Source organism: Osmerus mordax, chromosome 14 (assembly GCF_038355195.1).
Source record: "Osmerus mordax isolate fOsmMor3 chromosome 14, fOsmMor3.pri, whole genome shotgun sequence".
Taxonomy (NCBI): Eukaryota; Metazoa; Chordata; class Actinopteri; order Osmeriformes; family Osmeridae; genus Osmerus; species Osmerus mordax.
In genome coordinates, this window is record NC_090063.1 from 6,169,767 (window position 1) to 6,188,467 (window position 18,701).

At 45.1% G+C, this 18,701-nt stretch overlaps 2 protein-coding genes across 2 annotated transcripts; one reads left to right on the forward strand and one right to left on the reverse strand.

The window, feature by feature from the left end:
- antxr2b (ANTXR cell adhesion molecule 2b) lies at positions 1-7,886 on the reverse strand. The gene is made up of 17 exons (XM_067250102.1): positions 7,534-7,886; positions 7,037-7,108; positions 6,274-6,345; positions 5,912-5,993; positions 5,668-5,772; positions 5,492-5,560; positions 4,706-4,786; positions 4,555-4,615; positions 4,319-4,414; positions 4,022-4,091; positions 3,496-3,574; positions 3,153-3,248; positions 2,874-2,924; positions 2,580-2,675; positions 2,251-2,424; positions 2,078-2,158; positions 1-472 (listed from the first exon to the last, which is right to left on the reverse strand). Exons 1-17 carry the CDS (start codon positions 7,662-7,664, stop codon positions 434-436), a joined length of 1,455 nt encoding a protein of 484 aa, XP_067106203.1. The 5' UTR covers positions 7,665-7,886; the 3' UTR covers positions 1-433.
- Positions 7,887-12,334: 4,448 nt separating this feature from the next.
- Positions 12,335-18,140, forward strand: ugcg (UDP-glucose ceramide glucosyltransferase). The gene is made up of 9 exons (XM_067251148.1): positions 12,335-12,545; positions 13,424-13,568; positions 13,962-14,064; positions 14,255-14,356; positions 14,460-14,572; positions 14,782-14,960; positions 15,096-15,182; positions 15,358-15,544; positions 16,356-18,140. Exons 1-9 carry the CDS (start codon positions 12,448-12,450, stop codon positions 16,524-16,526), a joined length of 1,185 nt encoding a protein of 394 aa, XP_067107249.1. The 5' UTR covers positions 12,335-12,447; the 3' UTR covers positions 16,527-18,140.
- The last annotated feature ends 561 nt before the right edge of the window (positions 18,141-18,701 follow it).

The following is an 18,701-nucleotide window of genomic DNA, read 5'->3' on the forward strand; positions in this document are numbered from 1 at the left end:
AGAAAAAAAATCACATTTATTTACAATAAGTGAAACATCGATGCAGCTCTAATAGCGCAGGTAAACACCCAGACAATCAATGCACTGCAATTTTTTCTTTGGTAAATAGCCATAATAAAAAAATATGACCTTATGTCTTCACAGACTGTGCTGGTTGACAAACAATACCGACATAGTTGTCAGGGAAATTTAACTTAGGCCCACTGACAGACAAGCGATCTGTAAAACAGTTATCTGGTTTCAGCAATTAGCTATACAGGTTAAACCTCTTCCTCCTTGAATCACCCTCTGACAGTGCAAAAAGAAGTCTGACGACAGAACAATGGAATGTTCTATGATGTTGGACAAAGACACACGTCAAAGGCACACCCACATCCACAGCACTGTAATTTATAGTGAACTATCCCTTTAGGATTGAAAAGTTATCTTTAACCTATTGCCTCTGTTCTCTGGTGAAGTTCATACAGCGACCCTGAAACATGATCAAGACAAAACACAAAATTAATGTTCAGCAGGCTATTTAGAATTTTCCAATAAATATATTTGCAGTTCATGTATAGTTAAACATCAAACAAATGATTAAGGTCTACATATTACATGATTCCTTTACTCATTTGCCAATATAGCCCTGTTAACCCCTATAATATGACTAGTTTAGATCAGTTTTGTTCCCATCACCCTGAGAGACATGAACTGTTAGTGACGGCCCCCTAACACAGGCTAGTCTGTATGACACTGATCATCCATCACTGCGCCCTCTCGACAGACATGCACTCCTGAGACCATCCAGACCTGCTGTCTACTGGTCTCAAACATTACAACCCACCACGCCAGATCATGCCAGACCTGTTTCACTCAATATTCCCTGCACCATCACTCCTTATAAGGCCATTGATATGAATGTGTACATCTCAGACCAATTAGATTCATCTTTTACAGATGAGTGAGCCCAGGGTGAATGTATGGGCGCTATATGTGACATATCATGGGAGCTGTTTTGGCAACACGGGGCAGCGTTGACATTTACGATAATGTATCATAATTGAACTCAATTGAGGCAGCCGTCCCTGCTGATGGATGGTGGAGAGATGGTAGTGTGGCGTGATGCTCGCTGTGTCATGACAGCTAGGGCTATTAGTGAATAACACTAATCAGGCACAAATGGGCTCCTCTGTTCTCCCCCTTTGCCTTCTCTCTTCTCATCCCTCCCTCCTCTCCTCCACTTTCTCCTCCATTTTCCTCCATCCCTTCCCCCTCTCCTCCACTTTCTCCTCAACTTTCCTTCATCCCTTCTCCCTCTCATCCACTTTCTCCTCAACTTTCCTCCATCCCTTCCCCCTCTCCTCAGCACGTCTCCTCTGCCACCCTGCTGTATGTACACACACATCCCTATAGACAAATCTATTGCATCACATCAAGACAAGCCAACGGAAAGACACTACACCCTTCATTAGAGCTCCATGTGAGCCTAGCATAGCATGACTGATAGGACAGAGGTCAGGAAACCGTAAACCCTCTTGCCCACATCCCTCCAACCGTGGCTACCTCGTTAGCAGGCAATCTAGTCCAGCTCGTTAAGGCCACCCAGCTCATTATGGCAGTCAAGCGCGTTAGCGCTGTCCTCAGCGCTGACAGCCAGCGGCTTCACCGAGAATAATGGGGCTAATAGGCAGAGAGGTCACAAGTCGACCTGGGACACGCACACACTTTCAGAAGATCCCCCATTCCGTATGCGATTGAGTGCTAAATCTGCTTGTCACCTCCTCCCTCCTCTCTCTGACAGAGTGGAATTGACCTGTCAGCCCCCTGTACCCCATATATGACTCACTAGCCAGTCTGCATGGTGTGCTAATGCACTGGTTAAGCTAGTGACATGTCAGTTTTGATCAATGTCAATTTGATCATAGAGGTATTATATTATTACTATTATAGATCTAACTCTACTTCCAATTCAAGCTTCTCCCTTTCACTCCCCTTTTTTCCTCTCTGTCCCTCTCTAAAACATATTTCTCTCTCATCCCTTATCCCTGATTTCTCTCTCTGTCTCTCTCTCTGTGTTTCTCTGAGCCAGTCATACCTTGTGCCCAGCTGTGGGCCTCATGATTGCCACACGGTCATACTGTCTCCTGAGCAACGCCCGCAGCGCATCAAACCTTCCCTAGAGGGACGAATCACACAGTTACAGGGAATGATTTTGACACTTGATTTTACACAGTTATCTTGGATGTTACCCTGGTTATACATACTTACCATGATGGGAGTGTACCATTTGGACTGTGGTGGGGGGTGGTAGATGGGGGGTGGTCTGGGAGGGGGTTTGGGTATAATGGGCTCCTCCACCTCCTCCTGCATGGTCACCACAGCATTCTTGGCTTTCTCCAGCCGAGCCCCCTCCTCTGTGGAGCCCTTCTCACCCCAGCGCACCTGTAGGGGCCACCAGGACGGGACATTACCAGTGTGTGTGTGTGTGTGTGTTTACTGTTTTTATGCATGTGTGTGTTTGTGCATGCTTTACTTGTCCACGTGTGTGTATGTGCATGCTTGACTTGTCCACGTGTGTGTTTGTGTGTGTGTGGTACCTCCATGCGTTTGATCCCTCCAGGCCCCCTGCCTCCGTAGTAAGAGGCGTCCACCATGGGCCATCTCCTCTTGGGGAGAGATTCTTCCTCAGGCTCCTGGAATCGAGGAAGCCATCATAATCAGCACTATTTGCATCGTCCTCTTCACCATCATCATCATCGGACTATCATCACCACCATCCTCTTCATAATCATCATCAATATTATCACCATCAGGATCATTAACATCATCACAATCAACATCATCTTCCTCCTCATCATTAACCCAATGGATCTGTAACATCCAGTACTCACCCACACTGGTGCTGGGGGTGGAGGTCTGGAGGGTGGAGGGTCCCTGATCACCTGCAGGTTTCAGTACCAAAGACCCAGATCACATTCCTGTTCCAACCACCTCCATACATCAATGGTACTGCTTATTCCTAAACCGGTTTACTTAATGAATGCACATCGGGCCGAATCATCATCCATACAATAGCCTTTTGACAGTCTTAATACATTGATACTACTGTGTTTTACAATGTTGAAATGGTTCAATTACAGTAGGAGGGGATGGGGGGATGTAGCACATACAATGGTGCAGCAGAGAGGCCAGAACCACCACAACAAGGCCAGGCCCAGAAGCAGGAGCAGGATCAGCAGAACCACCAGAACCAGCCACCCGTCTGACTGCAAGAGGCAGGAAACACACTGCTGGTTAGACAACATACACTCTCTCTCTCTCTCTCTCTCTCTCTCTCTCTCTCTCTCTCTCTCTCTTCTCTATCTCTCTCTCTCACACACACACACACACACACACAACCATAACCACACCCACGCAAAGCCGGTCAGAAGAGACTATTGTTGCCCAGTGCAGTGTGTATGGCTGGCCTCTGCTGTAGCGAGCTAGCAGACTGGTGTTGTTGTATGAACTCACACAGGTGGTGGCGTGGATGGTGATAGGGCTGGAGATGTATGACTGGCCATTGTTCAAGCTGATCAGAACTTCTATTGACCTGGTCAGGAAAAAGGAAAAACAATATCCATTTTCAATACAAATGAGTGCTAACTATATTTCTGTAAAAGGCAAAAACATTAATGAGTAAAGGAATAAGACAGGCAAAGAGGGAGTGAGTTAGAGCGTAAGAGACAAGATGTGTATTTGTCTATGATCGAACTCATTTGATACAGTAAGTAGGTCAAGTAGTTGAAGTATCAGCCTGGCATCTGCAGCATAACAGTGCTTGGCTCCAGTTATACTAGAGCTCCATGGCACAGCAAACATTCTCCAACCACTCAAACTGAGACCACTCTTTCCAATGGGTGCCCACTGCCCTTATATAGCCATAGGAAGTTTATTAGTGGATGAACCCGGGGCACTTACTGAGAGAAAAAGAGAGAGAGAGGAAAAGAGATTGAGGATAGAGTTAGGGGTGGGATAGAGTGCAAGGGGCAGCACTTACTGGCCCACCTCGTGCAGCACTGGGCCTGGACACAGCAGATAGCTGTCCTGCACCACTGTGGGCCTCTGGTCTGAGAGACAGAGAAACAGCTGTGTCTGAGCTCTCCGTTAAACAGACGCTCTGTTCTTTTAATAGAGTGATGAGGCAAGCGCAGCTCCAGCCCATCATCAGACTACATAAGGACTCCTCTGTTCTCCTCCTCCGCTACAAATATAGCGGCTGTCTCACTGATCTGATGTTTGGAGTGGTGTAGGTGTGTGTGTGTGAGTGTGTGGGTGTGGGTGTGTGCGGACTGACTGTAGCTCTGGTGGTTCACAGAGAGGGTGCAGACCACACCCTCCGTGCTCCTCCCTCGGGTGAATCCACTTCCCCTCAGCACAATGTTGAAAGACTCTGAGACACACACACACAAACAAACAAACACACAAACGGTAACAGAGACCATTTGATGCTGATTTGATCCACATCTCGCAATATCGTTCCATCTGTATGGACGTTAACTTGGATTTAAGGAGTTCTAATTTGAGACTCACCATTTACACAAACACTGGAGGGCTCGATTCTCAATATCTCTGTGCAGGACTGCTTCAAAATCTGTAAATGTGGAAAATGACCATGATAAATAAATGTCTCACCTTAATGTTTCTTTTTAAAGGAAACTTCATATGGTGGCTCCAGCCTTACCGAGTTCACAATGGTTTTGAGCTGGTGGAAGCCTGCCAGAACAGGGAACACCTGCTCCTTGGTGTCTGCTATATCTGCCAGCTGTAGATATGGAGGTTTGTGATCTGGTGGTTAGGTCTTGGATAATTGAATCACTGCTTTTGTTTCTACAGTACAACACAGTATAACGCTGCGCTATACTGCTACACTCTAGCACTGTACAACACAGCACAGCAATGCACACCCCTAACCCAACCAAGTACTGTACAATACAGTACACATGATTAGCAGTGGGATTGGTCTGCTCTTGATTCCACGGTGGCTTTCATCTAATGTGCTCTGCAACATGGACAGGAAGCTGGCGCTGGCATGATCCAATTAGGGAATTTCCTCATCACTTCCTATCCAGACTACTAGCAGCCTCAAAGAAACAGACAGACAGACAGGCAAGCAGGCAGGCACGAAGTCAAGCAGGAAGTCAGACAGACAGGCAGGCAGGCACGCAGGAAGTCAGGCAGGAAGTCAGGCAAGAAGTTAGACAGACAGAGAGACAGACAGACAGACACACAGGCAAGCAGGCAGGCAGGCAGGCAGGCAGACAGGCATTCATGAGGTAACTCATCATGTCTAATTCTAATATTTGTCCTGCTTGTATCAAGTTCCTCATTAAACTGTCCCTGGACCATTTTTCTGACTGAGATCAGATTATCAAGGATCCCAGTCTCTCAGCAGAGAAGGAACAGCACACTCTCAGTTCTATAAAGTGAAATTCAAATGTTCAGACAACAGCAGTCACTCAGACTGTACCTGAGTCTCATCGAAGTCTTTAACTCCAACACAATACACTCTGGCACCGTATTCCCTGGCAGTGTTGGCCTGTGGAGGAGAGCAAAGATCAACACTGTGTGTGTGTGTGTTCATGTGGGTGTGAGCGCACGGGAGAGATTACATGTATGTGTGCGTTTAAACATGTGTCGCCTCACCTCTCGTACAGTCAGTTCATAGGGGTAGACCTCCAGTTTCCCATCAGTCAGGGCTATAATGATGCTAGAGGACCTGCTAGTCTGGGCCTTCATCTGCTCAGAAGCCTGAAATACAACACACTGTAAACTACTATACAGAATATCACACAATATATCAGATACAACAAAAACATTGATTAGGATGAAACATAGTATGAAACTTTATTACATCTAGTTGGGATATGAGACGTGTTCAGATGCGTACCGATATCAGGCCTTCGTGCATGTACGTTTCACCTGCTGGTCTTATCTGACTCAGCTGGTTCAAGCCCTCCTCTATCTCCCTCCTGTGAAAAGCATAACATGGATATCTGAGTGTGCAGGAGAATGTTGGTGGTCACATCAATAGTGGTTTTGTTGTTGTTTTGATTGCCCATAAGAAAGAAAAAAGAGAGGGGGGGGGGTAAAGAGAGAGGGAGAGGAGGGAGAGAGTGTGTGAGAGAGAAAGAGGTGGGAAAGAGAGATGAAGAGGGAGAAAGAAAGGGAGACAGAGAGTAAGGGAGAGGAGGGAGATAGTGTGACAGAGAAAGACATGGGAGAGAGAAAAAGGGTAAGACAGAGATATACCTGTTGCCAGTCAAAGGAAGAATCACAGCAGCTCTGGAGGAGAAGACAATGTAGGACACTCTCATCCTAGGACTGCAACACACACACACACAATACACACACACACACACACACACACACACATGGCAATACAATTTAGAGTCAATTGAACTCAACTGATTACAAGTTCTGTTGTTTTAACAAGTCTCTAAGTGCCACTTACAGAGGTGGCGCTAGTTCTGTTGAAAGCCAACTCTCCTGCTCTAACATAACAGATGTGTCCGTCTTTCTGTCTGGCCACCACAACCATCTGTTCCAACCAGTGTTTGCATGGTTAAATTTAGTGCCCCAATATTATGTTTATAAATATCCCACATATGCTGTGTGATTATCCAAGACTTATTTTAGAATGTTAAGTGGCGGCTACTTCTGCATTTGAGTCAAATGCCACAGTGAATGTGAGCATCAGTGTGTCCACAACACGTCATGTATTGATCCAGACCAGAGTAAACGCTGTGAGACCTTGATCAATCATTAACAGACTAGAGGAATAGTTCTGAATGTGCGTAGCTCACTGCAGTGTAAACACACACACACACAGAAACAGTTGTTTCTCATGACTCACCCTGGCTGTTTGTGTTTCTTGCACTAGCTGTTTGTGTGACACAAGTATTCATGGTGTACAAGCTAGTTGGGCCGTATGAGACAAACACATGGGACAGCTCCTATGAGTCCTTCAAGCCATTTGTTCTTGTCTCAACTTAACACAAGATCGGTTTCTTGCCTGACAAATCGGTTGGTGAGCTGCTCCACAAATCCATAGATCTCCCCCCAATTTCCAGACACACTTCCGGATCTGCAGAGAGAGGGACACCAGCTGGATCAATGGAAAGAACTAGACAAGATAGGACAGGACAGGCCAGAACAGAACTAAACAGTCTCCAGAGCAGCTAAACACACCCATACAAGGACTGGACAGACTCAGACCTGCGAACCCTTTGAAACTAGAAGTCTGCAGTCTCCTACTAGAGTCTAAGGAGATGGCCTATTTTTCACTGTGCAGGCTAGATGTTATCTTAGCTAAATTAGAGATAAGGTCAAGTCGTTTTTTATTAGATGTTTGAAGAATGATTAAAGTGCATCTAAAAGAGGAAGGAGAAGAAATAGTTGAAAATTGACATGAACAAAAAAGTAATTACCACAATAAACTACCAGATTATAAATGATAAAATATTGGTTTAAGTCGCATGGGATAAGTATTGTCTTATGTAGCACACTTACCTGTCTAAAACAAAATATATATCAAACGCTCCATGGCATGAGGGGTCCTCGCTCTCACAGAGCAATGCGTTTAAAGTAATTGTGAGGAGAACTGCTGATATTTTTGTCCAATGTCTCTCCATTAGGACCATATTTCTTCGTGCACTGTCCTGCTGCTTGGCTAGACTTCGTGCCGAAAAAACAAGTGCACGCAACCACGAATAAATAAGGAAAACATTTCACAACAATTACATGACATGTTAAGTCTTCACTCTTTCTGATAAATCCACCGTTCAAAATTCTAAGAGCACTTGCTGGTAATTATGCATATGCTGGATTAAGGCGATGGAGCTAAGAAACGGGACATGGGCGTATCACACAATACAGAGGTTCACCGTTGAGAGCATGCGCAGGACACACAGCACAGATGCACTTTTGCGTCTTTCAACCACCACAGATCTCATTCATCAAAGTTCTCTGTGACTGTCCACGCGAAACTTTTTCAAGATGTGACTTATACACATACAGAAGGGGATTGTCTGTGAGTTTATTATGTTGTCACATTATTTTTCAATTTGTGACAAAATGGTCTTGGTCGTCGGGTGCCAACTGTCGAATGGGTAAACGTGCATCTTGGTGACCCCGTCAATGAACCGATATATATGGCCGGAGGCCACAGAAACAGCCTTATTCAACCAACCTTGTTTAGCCTGCTTTACACTCAAGACTATTAGACGGAGGGAAATGCCTTTCTGTGTGCACACCAGAACGTCACCCGCAGTCAACAAATACATTTTAACCTCGATTGCATTCAAGCAAAGCCTGACTATTTAATAGATTCTGACAGGCGGGACCAAAGACTTAACAACTCTCAGACGAGTTGTAGGTCTATTTATGTCACACGATAGGCCTTCTCCTATAGCAACCTTTTTTAAATTGTTTTTATTTTTGTTTTTAATTATATTTAGGGCTACTGACACCATAGGTTCATCGTAACCGCTGAAGGTAGACTAATTGTGATAGATTGTGAGTGGGCTTTTCATTCAGGGGCGTTTGCATTCCGTGACAGTGACTCTCATTCTGACCTCATTTTACTCTCCCTTTTATTAATCCCTCTGATTGTCAGATATTATTAGTGTCATCTAATCTGAGATGAAGGAGGGGCGGTGAGTTGTCACAACTCATCGCAGCAGATTACCCTATAAAAACCTTCTCTTCACCCCAGTTTCCTCACACAGCAGGTTCGATGCTCATATTCACACTCCACGCAAGACGCTGACTGCAATCTGTCCGAGCCTGAGAGGGGATTTTAGCATAATGGTAAGGGCCCGGTTATGTCATTAGGCTACAGGACTGTTGATTTTCTATGGAGAAGTTTTACGCATGCATTGTCATTGAGCAACAAGCACTTGTTTACCAAACAAGCATTTGTACACTCTGTTGTGAATTAAACATTTGAAAACGACATTGACATCATTCACAGGAGACAACTGAGGCATCTGCTATTCGTCCCAAAGAACTTTGCAGCGCGGAGGCCAGGACTGCGCAACGGTGGTTAACGGACATGTTTACGCGCGTCCACACCACGTGTGAAATCCCGGTGAGCGCTGTATTCGGGCCGTGCAGGCTGCAACACACCTCCGCTTACGACAGCATCGCTTTCATTGCTCTCAAATCTATGGACAGACGAACGTCGCCTTATATCATAAAGGTGAGGAAACTACCTGATGGCATAATCATTTGCACGTCATTGTTTTAAATGGCAAAAACAATTTACTCTGGTACAAGGCGCTGCTTTACGGGGTCGCGTCTCACAAGTGGATTCTTATATTTGAGGCAGCAGGTGCACACCTCTATGTGCGCTAACGGTCTGGTGTGGCTGCGCCTCGTCCAGTCGGCCCGGTGTCCCGAGGAGCAAAACATGGAGGCATACTTGAAGAACGGCCAGCTGTTCTACAGAGCCCTCAGGAGGATTGAGAAAGATGAGGAACTGCTGGTCTGGTACAGCAGGGACCTAGCCAAGCTGCTTCTCCTTCATCCACTTCTGGTCCAAGGAAAAGGTACGCCTACAAAGATAATTATTTCAAGATGAGATTGGCCTATTGCCATTTGAACAGCCTTCGCACATTCCACAGATTTCACAAATGTTCTAATTCCACAGACAATGCTAAAGATTAACAATCTAGATCTCTTTATTAAAGGTGCCCCTCCATACATCTGCCCCCACTGCAACCAGAGCTTTGACTCCGAGTTCCCCTTCCTGGCCCACCGAAGGTTCCTGTGCAGCCAGCGAATGACATCCAACAGCCCTCATCAACACAGTTCACCTAGCCAAGAAGACTTTGTCAATCCTGCTCCAAAAGACTATACTTCCCATGCAGTGAAGCCTGAGTCCTCATCCTCCCTTAAGGGGAGAACTCTGGATAGCAAACCTGGAACGGATTTCCACAACCTGGCTCGGGACATGGAGAGGAAGGCTGACTCCACAGTGGCTCAGAGTAGGAACCTGAAAAGGAAACACTTTAAGGTAGAGGAGGATGAGATCCACTGTGACCTGCAGCAGCCAATGGTAGGAGAACCATTGACCATAAGAGAACATTATGCTTCAAGCATGAGCAGACATAGCTCATTTATTCACCAAGCTATCAAAGGCTATAGCTTGGACACTTTGTCAGAGAGCAGGAGTGCCTTCACCCAGCCTCCACACCCAGCCCCAGCTTCTGTCTTCCCCCAGGCCACCCCGTTGTTGGTTAGAACAGACCCCATAACGTCCCTCAGCACTGGGCCTCATTCCTTTAACAATAGCACATCCCTTTGGTCCAAGGCCCCAGGGTTTTTCCTTCAGACCCCAGCCCAGGCCCAGACCCATGCCAAGGCCCTCCTTCCCCAGACCCAGGCCCTCCACACCCAGGCACAGGCCCTTCCCACCCCTCATGTTCTCCTCTCTCCGTCCCTTTCCCCCCTCCGGCTGCAGGGTCAGAACTGGTGCGCCAGATGCAGCCTGTCCTTCCGACTCACCTCCGACCTTGTGGCCCACATGAGGACTGTCCACCACCACCAGAGGGTGTTTTCTGCCAGGTCTGGAGTGGACAGAATCCCCAGGGGGGATAAGCGCCACAGCTGCCCCATTTGCAGGGAAGTGTTCAAACAGCGCCACCACCTGGCCAGACACCTGGTTGCACATACCTGAATGTTTTTTTGTGAAGTGTCATTGCATACTAGTTCTGTATTAGACAGTACAGTACAGTAAAAAATAATGTAATTATTAAAAATAATTGTAATTAGTTTTGTAAGAAATATGGATGTTTTCATATAGTTAATTATAATAATTTCATATTTTTCTTACAAAATAAAGCAGAGTAGTATTGTACTGTATGACTTTTCTGTTCAGTAAAGTTCCTACATTTCTTTGATGTTTACTGGATATACAAAGACGGAACAATTTCAGTTGAATACTTGTTTAATTCAAGATTAATAACATATAATGTATTTTACATATGACTTTAATAATATCGGTTGCATACATAGATTCAGATACGTTTATGAAGAGTTTTAACAGACGTACAAATTACAGAACTGTGACAACTGAAACCTCAAGACAAAAATAGGATCGAACATGTGATGAGATCGGTGGAACTGGTCTGCGTAGTTTGGTTAGCAATTAACTTGTAGGCTGCATGATGAAATACTTTGGAAACCTGACTTACACAACACTTATCACACAAGGGGGGTCAGATGGCTAAGCGGTTAGGTAATAGGGCTCCTATCCTACTCCTCCGTGACAAATGATGTTGTGTCCTTGGGCACGACACTTCACCCTACTTGCCTCGGGGGGAATTTCCCTGTACTTACTGTAAGTCGCTCTGGATAAGAGTGACTGCTAAATGACTAAATGTAAATAAAAAGTACTGAAGGCACATTACTCAGACGGTTCATTCATTGATTTGGTTATGAATAGTGGGCTTATTGAATATACTTAAAATGTAAAAAATGTGAATGGTGTCTTCAAAAGAGACCACAGCCATCATTACTGGTACCGTTTGAGAGTTAGGCTCTCCCTCTAGTGGACATTTTGGAAACAAATGTAGTCACCTGATTGGTATTTGACGTCCCCACTTTTTACTGATTATAGCTTTTCCTGGATACATTTTTTTGAATATATAAATTCCACAAATACATTTTCGACACATCACATACAAATTGAGCCAAGAAAATTAAATGCGAACTCCCTGGAGGCCGAGACTCATCCTAACCTTGGGACCCTCAGCCCAAACCCCCATGGAGGGGTTTTCTCCAAGTGTCTTTTGTAGAAAAAAGGAATGCATGTATTTAATTATTTATCAGCATAGGGGCTAGTGTAAGACTAAGCTACTATCTATTGTCACAAAGCAAGTTATTTATCTACCTGTTTCTGTATGGTTCTATCTAAACCAGAAGATCTTTTTTCCCGAAAATGATCTGTGCTTCTCATAAGGAAGTTAGGTATGCATGGCTCAATGAACATTGTTCTTCCTGTTCCCTAACACGTCTTAATCATCAAAACCATTTCCTCTCTGTGTGTGTTATATATCTTTGTTACCATAGGCCTCGTGTTACTTATTTCAGTTATTTAGTTTAATGTTTAATGTCTTGACCACTGACATGGTATTTTGCTGGTATCGTTATTCGTTGACATTGTAACTTGCGAGGAGACAACTGAACACAACCACAAACAGTAGACATACAAATACACTTTATTTTGAAATTCCAATACCCCAGCCCACGCCACCGGAAGTTTCGATGTTGCACAGACTAGAGCCAGAGATGCCACAGTTACCCGCCCTGTGCTGTCAGTCGGGTTGACAGCTAGGTGGCTAACCGGTGGCTTAGCTTGGGGCTGTTTGGACAAGCTCGGTCGTTTGCTAGAACCCTCAATCTCTCTACAAAATACCAATCATGGCCCTTCTGGAACTTGCCATGCAAGGATTTTCTATCTTTGGCTTCATTTTATTTATTGTATTGTGGCTCATGCATTTCATGTCCATCATCTATGTGTAAGTATCGGCACCTAACGATAGCTGGGTTAGCTATGACTGTTTACCAACGTTAGTTAGCTTGTTAACCTAAGCTACCAATATAAACACATTAGATTCGTGTAGCTACTGAACCTGTTGTTAAAATATTAATTGTATAGGGCATGTGTACTCTGTTTTGTTGACTAAAAAATCTACCTCCGCATTACACATACATAGTTGGTCTAGCTAGGCTACATGGGGATCTGGTCTTGGTTGCTAGCCAACCATGTAGAACCATTTAACTAGCTAGCTAGGCAGCGTAGCGACTAGTTGAGTGGGATCTTTCCGGTGGTCGTGGTCACACGATCAGTGATGCCACGAGCGTTACTTTTAACCAGCAACGTAAGACAACGTTAGTCCCTTAATCGACTTTATTATTATACAATACCATGAATGAATAGCTTAATGCCAAACATACACAGTTAATCAATCGATTTAAATGCATGTTGTTCCCTACACTGTTGCATCTTTGTCAACATAAAGGGAATAGCTCAAACAGTTATGCTAACGTTAGCGTCTGGTTAACTAGCTAGCTAGCAATTTAGTTCTGACAGTGGTATGTACCATCCAAATTGGTCAATGTTTTCTGTAGAATTATGTGTGCCTTGCCCAAAACCTCAACAATGTTGATGTACCAAGCAAATTAGCCTAGCTAGTTAAGCTACCGGTCTTAGATTACCGCAGTTGTCAAATTGCAGCCTTTACTAAATCAAAATGTTAATCCTGACTCAGTTACACCATCATCCTGTTGGCTACCATTTAACATATATTTAACAGTATCTAAAAATATATTGCAGTGAGTGAAAGGGAGGTCTCTAGTGATTGAAGTTCCCTCTCTCCTTTTGTAATTGTTGTAGCCGCCTCCATCTCAATAAGAAGACTCCTGAGACCAAGCAACCCTACTGTAAACTAACGGGTGTCTCGTTGCTGAAGCCACTTAAAGGAGTGGACCCCAATCTCATCAACAACTTGGAGACCTTTTTTGAGCTGGACTATCCCAAGGTATACACCTATGTGCATTACACACACCCCTACCTGTACAATCAAAGTAATCTTAAAAAGGAAATATTGAAATAATTCAAGTTAATTTGGTCATTATCAAAGGGCATCCACAAAAGAAGCTCTCTCAAGTTTGAACGAACCCATGTGATTTGTCCTTGATTCACAGTAGAAAACACACACACACAGAGCACCACTTCCCACATCTCTGATTAGCCTCATTGCCTGGTGAAAGCTGCAGCATTAGCTAGTTGTCCAACATGTAGCAGTAACACCTTCTGAGAGATGCTACTGGTCAGTCTTTTTAGTCTCTTTTGTCTCTCTTCCTCTCCTTTCTTACTCACCCATCCACTCCCATGCCCACTCCCATGCCCACTCTCCTCTCTTTTCTCTCAGTATGAAATTCTGCTGTGTGTTCAAGACCAAGATGATCCAGCCATCGACGTGTGCAAGAAGCTCTTGGGAAAATATCCCAACGTTGATGCCAGGTTGTTTATTGGTAAGCTTCTAACCACCTTCCGCTCGCCAAACAGTGGCTGTATTATTATTTGGTGTGTGTGTGTGTGAAGTAACGTGTGCTGGTGTAGGGTATCGTGTAATTGTTTGTTTCTTGTGTGTGTGTGTGTGTGTGTGAGAGAGAGAGAGAGATGTAGTGTTTATTCTGAATCTAAACTGACTGTGTGGTACAGGGGGGAAGAAGGTTGGCATCAACCCTAAAATCAACAACCTGATGCCCGGGTATGAGGGTGCTAAATATGACCTGGTATGGATCTGTGACAGTGGCATACGAGGTAAGGCAGCCATCCCATTGCCGCGCCCCACAGCTGACGTGCAACCAAACCTAGAAGGAAATCTGTGAAAACCAGTTTCAATGTGCCTTGCGTTTGCCCACAGTGAAACCGGATACCTTAACCGATATGGCTAATCAGATGACTGAGAAGGTGGGGCTGGTTCATGGTCTCCCGTACGTGGCTGACAGGCAGGGCTTTGCCGCTACCTTAGAACAGGTGCGTGGAGTTTCTTTGCAGATGAGTAGAACCTTAAAATAGGTAAGGAGAACTGTGGAGCCAACGAGACCAACTTCTGGATGGAGAATAACCCCCCCCCCCCCCCCCCCCCCCCCACCCCCCCAAAAAAAAAAAAAAAAATTCAATAACGTTTTGGAACGTTCCTGTATGGATTTAATCTCTTACCTGTGTGCGTGCGTGTGCTGCAGGTGTATTTCGGCACGTCCCACCCACGCTCCTACATCTCTGCCAACGTGACAGGGATCAAGTGTGTGACGGGGATGTCCTGCCTCATGAGGAAGGACGTCCTGGACCAGGCTGGAGGTCTCATTGCCTTTGCCCAGTACATCGCTGAGGACTACTTCATGGCTAAGGCCATAGCTGACAGGTGACTTTTTGTTTGTGTGCCCGTCATGCCTTGTTTGCATATTAGTGTGCCTATTTCCGTGTGTGCCTGTGGAGGTGTGTGCCTGTATGTGAACGATGTGTCTCCCAATGTCTAACTGGAGAACTTCTCTTACAGGGGATGGAAATTCTCAATGGCAACACAGGTAGCCATGCAGAACTCGGGCTCCTATTCCATCGCGCAGTTTCAGTCGCGAATGATCAGGTACATTGGCCGCCCTAGTCCCTGGCTTGGGATCAGGTGGTTCCTGCTAGTCCTAGCTTTTCGCCAAAATCCTAGCTCCAGTCCCAGTACTGTACTGTACAATCCACACCACTGTAGGGTGTGTGTGGTACCCAGGGTCGAAGAAGCCCGTTCTGACGCTGCTGTTTCCCTCCAGGTGGGCCAAGCTGCGCATCAACATGCTGCCCGCCACCATCTGTGAGCCCATCTCCGAGTGCTTTGTGGCCAGCCTCATCATCGGTTGGGCAGCCCACCATGTCTTCCGCTGGGACATCATGGTGTTCTTCATGTGCCACTGCCTAGCCTGGTTCATTGCTGACTACATACAGCTACGAGGAGTTCAGGTAAAACTGGGGCCTGTGGCCTATACTACAAAGCATGATTTGGGGTTAGAGATGGGTTAACTTATGCTGCACACCTAGACTGCTCCGGAGCAGGTTTTGTTATAGATAACAGATCGACACGTATGAAAGCATCCCCTAGTGACGACATCAGTTCTCTTGGAAAATGTTGTAATTGTTTCTAGAACATCCGGCCTTTATACGATTTGCTTATAAGTAACCTTATTTACTGGTTTGAATTATGTTTTGCATTTGTTCCTTATTTGCTCAAAAAAACATTTAATAGTGTCGTGCAGCTAAAAGAATAAGGCTAGAATAGTTTTACACCCATGAGAATACACTGTGACACATTCATTTAATGGAATACACAATTGTAATCATGGTCAGGTCTCGGACAACTTGTGCCTTAATGATGGGCTGTGATATTGGGAAGCCTATACATGTTTTACTAGCTTTCCTTCCTGACTTCGGCAGCGGCAACAGTTGGGCTTTTAGATCCTATAAAAAAAGTGTCATATTTATTTGATATTATAGTTTGCTCATCTAGTGTAAAATATGCGGCTCTGGTAGACTTGTCCATGTTCTAGGAGCAAACACCACCCCTGTTATGTGAACGTGCTCATGGCTAGATTGGGAAATCATGGGATGAGTTAAGGAGTTGATAACCACTGTCGTGACACGGCTTAGCGCGTTGGCGGTTGTTAGTCTTAGCGAAGCCAGCTCACTAAAAGATATCCCAGGTATGTCGAACTTGCTTCGTAGGACAGGCCTCTGGACTATAACTAACCCTAACTCCACCCCTGTCCCCCTGCAGGGCGGCCCTCTAGCCTTCTCCAAGCTGGACTATGCTGTGGCCTGGTTCATTAGGGAGTCGATGACCATTCAGATCTTCCTGTCTGCGCTGTGGGACCCCACCATCAGCTGGAGGACCGGCCGATACCGGTTACGCTGCGGTGGCACCGCAGAGGAGATCCTGGACGTATAGCCACACCCGTTCTGGTGCTCGGACTCATGGGAGCAAGGTTCCATGGAAACCACACTGAAGGACACGCTCACAGACAAGCGTGGCAGCTGCCATGGAGAAGACATGAACTTGAAGAAAGTTTAATCTTTTTCTTTTTCCTTGAGAAGGAAGTCCTTGTTTGACTGTTTTTAATTTGTGTGTTAAAATGTGTTAGGTTGTTATTTATGTTATTGGTGCTCTTAAGAAACCTCACAAGTAAGGCAGAAATCCTTTAGAACCTTCTACACAGGAATAAAGAGTTAGGAAGGAGGACACGGTGTGTGTGAGAGGGAGAGGGAGGGAAGGAAGGAAGGAGTAGTGGCTTGAAGTGCAGGATTTTCTGTTGTGGGTGGTCTGACCCCAGTGTTCGAGGTCCAGTAAAGGTCAAGAAACACAGACATTAGGATAGAATCATCCTTAGGGTAAAGATTTAGCATTTAGCTTAGTAATTGTAGAAATGTTATGTGTCTATCCGCTAGGAAATGTAGGACCAGTAATCTGGTGATGATGCATGTTGGAACGTTCAGATCGCAGACTCAACCAGAGGGATAACGTTCCTCAATCCTCACCAATGTAAATACACCAGATCCACGCAGATCCACCAGAGGAACAGCTAAAAGACCCCCCCCCCCCCTCCCCAACCCCCACACCCTACTGTGTCCTAGACACACCTTCCTCACTGCAGACACATGTTCATTGGTCGATCCAGAATGGCCACTTCCTGTAGAGCATTGGCTAATCCCTCCTCCGGTCATTGTGGTGGGAGTCAGCTGGCTGTCTGGTTGGCTGCTTGGTTGGCGGATGGCTTCATTGATGGCTGGCTGTCACCTTGAGCTCTGTTTACCTTTTCTCACCGTGCTCTGAACGAACACATGGTCTGTGTTCTACAGTGTCTTCAGATATGTATATATATCAAATTAATTTTGGTGTATGAAATAGCCAAACTGTACAAATGCTTCAGTCCTCTAGCCTTACCCATTTCATTTGGTTTGAATGGTGTGTGTTTGTGTATGGGTGGTAATGTGTTGTGTTACCACATTAATGTCATTATCTTTCAATATTGCCCTCCTGGGAGGATTCCAGACATGTACTATCTTGTCATAGGTTCTGGATCCACCCCACCATCCCACCACAACTGGCAGCAGTATTTAGGGAGCGGACAAGAAACAGGGTTGGGCAGGACAGACGCAGAATCATGTAATGACGCGTGTGGAGATCACACTGTGAAGTATTGTGTGGATTTGAGTTTATTTTGTTATGATGCAGCTCAGAATGGAACCATTGGAAAGAATGGGATCATGAGTCATTATCGTTGTCATCTGAGACTGGTTTTATTACCCAATGCTGCAACTTGTCCCCATATCAGCTCACATCCATGGCCAACCCCACACTGTCGAAGACATACAGTATGTGTAAAGTGTTGTCACAGAATTGTATGATTTCCTGTATATGGCTGTATATTTATGAAGTTTGGTTGATACCATTATTTTCAAAGCTTAACATTAATTTATTCTACCAGTAGGTAGGTATTGAATCTGTTAGCAGTGAACAAGAAGGCTGGACAAACTTGTTGTTAAATATCTTAACTTGTTTTTATATGAATTGTTTTCTGTCATGTTTTGTAGTGTGCGTTTGAGGGGAGGGGGGGGGGTCTGTGATGCAAGAGGAATAGTAAAGCTTTATGAACATAGCAACTTCGTTTTTTTTCCATATGCCTAGAGAACCAAGTGGTGGGAGAAACCAGACTGAAACTGGCATTGGACCAACAGAGCCGACAAACCAGTAGACCGGGGTGGGTCGATGAGACTAAAGGTCGTTAAGATGATGCAAAAAAGAAAAAATATTCAACCGATACCAATAAACTGTACATGGGGGTGGAATGGAAGTGGTGTAAGCCTGGGAAGTCTGCCCCTGGAAACACAAAGTACTGGAGCATACTTTCATGGTTAGAGAGAGTAAGCCTGGTGACCTGGTCATGAGATGGCAGCAGCCTGACTTCCCATGTGACCGCTTGAAATATTCTGGGAATTTTAAGCAGCTCTTGCACATTTTCTTTAGTTCCGATAAGGTTTTCGATAGATTAAAAGCACGGTTTGAAAGTATTTTGCCCAACATTATTTGATACAAGACTAATTTGTATTAAGATGGAACTAAAAA

What these genes read in the sequence shown, in the direction of transcription:
- ugcg (XM_067251148.1), top strand. Translation starts at nt 12,448, where the DNA reads ATGGCCCTTCTGGAACTTGCCATGCAAGGATTTTCTATCTTTGGCTTC. An exon ending in TTCATGTCCATCATCTATGT is followed by an intron (nt 12,546 to 13,423) that starts GTAAGTATCGGC and finishes TAATTGTTGTAG; the next exon opens with CCGCCTCCATCTCAATAAGA. An exon ending in TTTCAGTCGCGAATGATCAG is followed by an intron (nt 15,183 to 15,357) that starts GTACATTGGCCG and finishes GTTTCCCTCCAG; the next exon opens with GTGGGCCAAGCTGCGCATCA.
- antxr2b (XM_067250102.1), bottom strand. Translation starts at nt 7,664, where the DNA reads ATGGTCCTAATGGAGAGACATTGGACAAAAATATCAGCAGTTCTCCTC. An exon ending in ATATATTTTGTTTTAGACAG is followed by an intron (nt 7,109 to 7,533) that starts GTAAGTGTGCTA and finishes CTCTCTCTGCAG; the next exon opens with ATCCGGAAGTGTGTCTGGAA. An exon ending in GTGCTGCACGAGGTGGGCCA is followed by an intron (nt 3,575 to 4,021) that starts GTAAGTGCTGCC and finishes TTTCCTGACCAG; the next exon opens with GTCAATAGAAGTTCTGATCA.